The sequence below is a fragment of the Falco cherrug genome, chromosome 1 (assembly GCF_023634085.1).
Source record: "Falco cherrug isolate bFalChe1 chromosome 1, bFalChe1.pri, whole genome shotgun sequence".
NCBI classification, from domain to species: Eukaryota; Metazoa; Chordata; class Aves; order Falconiformes; family Falconidae; genus Falco; species Falco cherrug.
The window spans coordinates 107,601,383-107,607,382 of record NC_073697.1 but is presented as its reverse complement, the minus strand read 5'-3'; the positions used below and the strand labels follow the sequence as shown (position 1 = coordinate 107,607,382).

The 6,000-nt window shown below is 48.0% G+C and overlaps 1 protein-coding gene across 1 annotated transcript in view; it reads left to right on the top strand.

Annotated features, from left to right (window-relative positions):
• Positions 1–844: 844 nt before the first annotated feature.
• Positions 845–6,000, top strand: part of MYO1C (myosin IC) — a 58,885-nt gene continuing 53,729 nt past the window's right edge. Inside the window, exon 1 of the mRNA XM_055716656.1 lies at positions 845–988. Within this exon, the coding sequence (XP_055572631.1) occupies positions 866–988 (123 nt within the window). The 5' untranslated portion in view covers positions 845–865. The remainder of the gene's footprint in view (positions 989–6,000) is intronic.

Genomic DNA, 6,000 nt, shown 5'->3' with positions numbered 1-6,000 from the left:
CAGTGTTCTTTGGTTTTCAGTAAACGGTCTGGGAATGTTACTGTCTGATTTGTAGTGACAGTAGAGGACACCGGCGGGACTGAATTGTCTTTCCCAGAGGGAACCATTCCTTTAAACTTTATCCTGAACAGCACAGGCCAGGATCCTGGGGGAGACAGAGGGAAAAGGTGTTGGTTCAGCTTTCTAAATAGTTTCAAATACTCATTTGAAACTCCTAAGTCTGTAAAACTGTAGTTTGCTTAATTTGCTACTTTGAGAACATCGGTCTCTATTTACCAAGTTCTGTTGGTGCTGCAGGAATGGCCAGAAAAAAGCTGTTTCTGATGTGCTGTGCTTTAATACAAACAGAAGCTTACGGTTAAAGATGCTTTGCTGCAGGAGCGGCAAGTGCAGGGCTTGACTGTTTCAGCTCGGTATGCTTCAGTCGGTCAGGATTAAATCCCATGCCTCGCCTGCCTTGTGTTAGGAGAGGTGAACCGGGATGCGTGTTGCCGCACGGAGCGGGTGGTTACCTGAGCTTGTTGGCAGTTCACTCTGGCTTTGGGGAATGGCTCCGGAGTGAACTTCACCCTGCGTCCTTCCCGGGGAGATGCGCTCCTGACGGTTCCCCCAAACAGGTGCCCGCGAGGAGGGGATGGCAAAACCATTATCGGGGGCCGAGGTTTATCTGCGGGGCGCCCGGAGCGGGCAGGTGCGCCCGGATGGCAGCCACGGGGACGCGAGCCGAAGCGTACGGGCAGGCTGCGGGTGGCCCGGCCGGTGCCGGCGGGCCGCGGGGGGAGCTACCGTGCGGGCGGCCCGCCCCGCGGAGCTGACGGCAGGTGAGGGCGGAGGCAGGGCCGCGGCCTCGCCGCCCGCACTCCGCATGCCCGGCGCTCGGACATGCTCACTAGCGGCGCGGCGCGGGCTCCCCTGGGCAGTCGGCGCCGAGGCGCTGGCGGAGCCGCCACAGGGCCCCGAGCCGCGCGTCGCGGGGCGCCGAGCGCAGGTGAGCGGGGCAGCGGGGCAGGGGCGGCGGGGCAGGGCCGGCCCCGGCCCGAGGGAGGGGTGACCGCGGCCGCCGGCCGCCGCCCCCCGCGCTGGCCGAAAGGCGCCGGGGCTCGGCCACATGGCCGCGGGCTGCCCCGGGGAGCACGCCGCCGGCTCGGGGGCTGCGGAGGGGCGCGGGGGGCGGCACCGGCCGGCGCCCCGGGGGAGGATGGGCGGGCGGCCGCGGCTTGGCCGTTCCCCCGGAGTCGGCCACCTTCCCCCGGAAACTCTGAGATTTCCACGGTAGAAACAAATGACCCTTTCAGAGCAGCCGGCTTCCTGGCGGCTGCCCGGCGTGGCTCCGGGGCAGCCCTCCCCTCCCCTTCCGCAGCGTTACCGACACCGCCCGGTGCCGCTCGCCTGGCCGTCCCCCGCTGCAACGGGCTCCCCTCCTGCCCAGGCTCGCCCGGAGAGCTGCCGTAGGGGCAGCACGGGGACCGCTCCCGAGCTGAGACGTGGCCGTCGACCGGTGTGTCAGGGAGGTCCCGCCGCCTTCCTCTCAAGCATGGCTTTCTGTACATACCGAACTTGTCATAAATGTCCTCGCGCTGCCGTGTGCTGACTGGCGATACGCCCTGCTGTGGGCAGCGCTTACGCTTATACTGGAATCGTTCTTCCTCGTCCGTCAGCTTTTGCACAGGTGCCTAAAAGCACTTCACAAAGATAGCTCGGTATCTTCAGTCCTCTCGTACAGGTGGAGATGTCAGACACCCTAACTTCTCCAGCTTTGACCATAGGTCTGCATCCCCGCTGGGACTCGAGGGTCCCCATCTGTTGCACTACTTTTTGTGCCAGTCTTTCCCTTTTCTAATACACCTGGAGTTAATTGCTTGAAGTGACAGTGATTTATGGAAGGAATCTGACTCTGTGCTGAATGAACAACTCCTTCTAGTAACATGTAACTTCTGAAGTAACCTGGCTTGATCTGCATCCTCATGTTTGGGAAGGTTACAGAAGAAAAATGGTTCTGAGATACTATACAGAGACTATTCTGGTATTTATTCTTTCTATGACAGTTGCTTGAGGTGGAAGGTTTCTCCAGACCTACTTGTAGATGGTAGCTGCCTTGGTTTAGAAAGTGACAAATGAGAAAATTTGTTTGGTTGGTGGGACAAGCCGCGAAAGCAGAACCACATCTTAGAGTAATGGGGAAGAAAGGTGGTTTTTTTTGTCTACTTTTGGAGCAATAGACAGTTACCAGTTGTCAGCACCTTTTCAAAACTTTCAGTAACTGCCTAAGGCTTACGGAGCTGACGAGTTCTTAATTTTTACAGTAGGCCCTGGTATGGCAACCACTGTCATTGCACTTAAAGATTTTAAGTTTTGATACTCAGTATAACCCTGTGTTCTAGGGAGTGGCTGTGTAAATATAAATCTTGTCTTCTGTTGTGCCTGGCAGGGACCAGTGGAGTGCTAGACTGTACGCACGTTATCCTAATTTATCATGACATAAAGGATAGATTACTTTTTTTAAAGGGAAAACAAGTCTGATTCATAACATGCCAAGCGAGTGAGAGATCCCATGTGACTCAGGATCCAGCATGTAATTTCTGTTCACTTTTGCATAACTAATAGCAAAGAAACTTGTGAATTATGATACATCTTCAGAATTTATAATTGTTTATGACAAACTGTATAGATCCTGACAAAAGTCTTCAAGTCAGGTAGAAGCCTTTTTTCTTTCTTTCTTTCGGTTTTTTTTTTTTTTAATCTAAGCCCACTGGAGGAAGGACAGTAAAAAAACGTGGGCCAAGAATGCTTAGCAACAGATGCAATACACTCTGTCTTTCTAGGAATAAGTTCAAACTCTGTGGATGCCTTTATGCAAAAATAAGATGGTTCCAGTAGTATTCAGACATTTGGGATTGTTTTATTGCTTGTAGTGTCATCTTGCTTACAGGACCCAGCCTTAGTGTGTTGAGAACGGCATGCTTTCTAGGAACTGTACAAATTCCTCTACCCCTGTCAAAATGGACACCTGCACCAAATGCAGGAGAAACAAACTGCAGCAGCTGGCTGCAGTCACAGAGCGACGTATAAACCACAGCCACTGTGTATTTCAGTCCATTGCCCCCCTCCCTCACCCCAGTGCTCTTACCTGACAGTTTTGAATAGTTCCAGCATGCAGAATGTTGAGGATCACTGGGCTAGAGCACTTTGTCTCCCAGTCTGAAGGAGTAACGGGTGAGAACTGTTCACAGGGTGCTTTCAAATAGCTAATGCCTTCTGTAGGACAAATGTATGTTTGGGAAAATGCAATGTGTTACTGGTGCTGTAGAAAAGGAGGTGGAGAGAACTTCAAGTACACTCCTAAGGATGGTGTGTCCTACTGCCCTTTGTAAGTGATCCAAATGCAACTAAAGTACTTGTCCTTTCATACAAACTGAAGAACCATTTATACAGGCATATTTGCACAATTCTAAAATCTTGCTGTGGGGAAAACCATTTGTATTGTGCGTTGGCTTACCTGTATTGATGGCAGTCAAATGTGGTTAACTTTTCAGAGCTGATCCAAATTAAAACTGAGTAGGCAAAACAAATAGGTCGTTTGTCTGGAGCAGTTTCCCAGCTCAGCTCATTGTGTGAGCATGTGAACGTCTCTGCCTGCACAAAGAATACGATGGCACAGGAAGAAATGGCTGGGATCGGGTGGGGACTGCTCCGTTGGTGGCAGCAATGCTTTGTACTGGTGTAAAGCACTTGCAGTTAGAGCATGGGTTTGTCCTCCATCAGGGGTTTTACTGTGTTATATCCTGCTTCGCTGCTTCATAACCAGCTCGTGAGTGATGTGGTTGGTTTTGACTAGGATTACTATCCCTGACTTCAACAGTAACCGTACATCTAACCTTCTATCGGCTTTTCTAGGGGATGAGGTTTGCATGGGTTGTCTTTCTGTGAGATTGTAACACAGTTATTTTTCTGCCCAGAGGGAGCCACTTCTGTTGTGCCTCTGTCTGGATTAAGTGATCTCTGTGCTGGAAAACATTGTGATGTTATTTTGTGCCCTCCTCTGCATACTTTACTCCTTGTCATTGCGTTAGTGGGTTAGGTGGCCAGCTCTTCCCAGAAGGCATTAATAAAGATGTAAGCAAGCAGTATAAGTAAATGTGAAAGGCTAACAAAGTTTGTTATGACAGAAGGTTCTGAGTGGAGAAATCTCAAGTAACTTACTGCACCTGAGTCATGTTGCGTGGGGGTGGAAGGGCTAGTAATCTTTAAAGCCCTGCCCTGCATTATTTAAATACTCTTCAATACAATAAGGAGTAGCAGGGCCAGTACCTTTTCTGTTAATGTTAATTACCTTTTCTTCAGTGTAGTCTGTCCTATATTAAATTCCTGTAGTGGAAGGCAATAAAAGTTAGTATTTAGAACTCCTGTGACTTGCATGCATGCATGGATAGCTCTTCCTGGCAGTTTTGTTCTTTAGGAAAGCGCTTGGTCACATGTGAATGACCAGCCAGCTTTTCTTCACCGGGACACTTGCAGCCCTTTAACCGGTACGTTGGCCTTGGTCCGGCTTGGCCACCACCCTTCCTGTAATTCAGTTCAGCAGCTGATAATAAATGAACATAGATTTTTAACAGATCTTGTGGCAGTACCTTTGGAATGCTACAGTGTTTGCCTTCTAGGCAGTAGGATCCTGGAGCTGGAAGATAGGGCAGCCTGCAGTTACTGGAAAGTTTCATTTACCAAACGAGCAGTGTCACTGTTAGTGGCAAAGAATGTTATGTCAAAATGTATTCTGATTTTTGCTGAGAAATGGATAGTCTATGAAGGTCAAAAAAATCCTTCATCCATGCTATTCTGAATAATGTTTCGGGTTTTTTGCTTTTTTTTTTTCTTTCCCCATAAAAGACCTTTCTAAAATTGCTGCTAAACAAAAAGATGCATGTGGACAAAACTACAGTTACGATGGCATTCAGCCTGCTGTTTGGATGCTGACTGGACCATGTAAGCTATAGCTGCTTTAAAAGGCTGTGCCTTGAAATTTATTTCAGTAATTTCTTTTGGAGGGACTTTTTTCTAGTAAAACTTTACTATGGATATCTGACTCTCTATTTCCGTGTAATGCTCTTGTATCTGACCAGAGATTTCACCCTTACAAACTGTAATACAGAGTTGTGGTCCTAATTTTTGAGACAGCACATACTCGTAGCTGGAGAACAGCCTTTGTAGTGGTTTTAAGACTTCAGGGAAACCTTTGTGTCTTAGCAGCTGAGGTTGCATTTCATTAGTTAGAGTGATCTGTGGTGCCTTATGCCAGCTGACAATCACCAGGTGTATTTGGCCATTTTACTAATGAAGAGAGGGATTATTGAAGGAGCTGTAATTCAACTAGAGAACAGTGTTTGTCAGAGGATTTTATTTTGGTGAGCGTACAGCATTCTTTTCTTCATTACCATATACCCAGTGTTTTATGGTTGGTTTTATGTCTGTTTTCATTATCACCTGCTGCCTGGTCTAGATGGGATGTTCCTGTCCAAGAAGCAATCATCTTTACTGCGGAGTTGTAATGACAAACTGAGAACAGAAAAGAGGGTAAACTCGCCTCTCTCACTGTGCTTATTGTTCATGGCTGAAGGGTCCAGTTCAGTCGATGCCCAGTTATATAATAAGGAGGTAGTGATTTGTTTAGCTTTTTAGAAAATTAAATTCCTCTGAAACAGTATAACTGGAATTACAGAAGTAGGAGGAAAACTATTTTCCGTTCTGAAGCGTGTCTTTGTATAGTGTTGTGAGTTGGGTTAAACTTGCTAACAGTAACTAATAACTTCTACCTTATACACTCCACACTGAGTCATTGTTTACTCAGGGAAATTACTTCCAACAGCCAGACTTGTTTGCTGACTTTAGTAACTAAAATATGCAGTTCCATGCGTTACAAGGCAGCACACTATAATCAACATTTTAAAAAGAAACAAAAACGGATACGTATTTGCAATGCTACACAATGTTGCATTATAAGTAGTA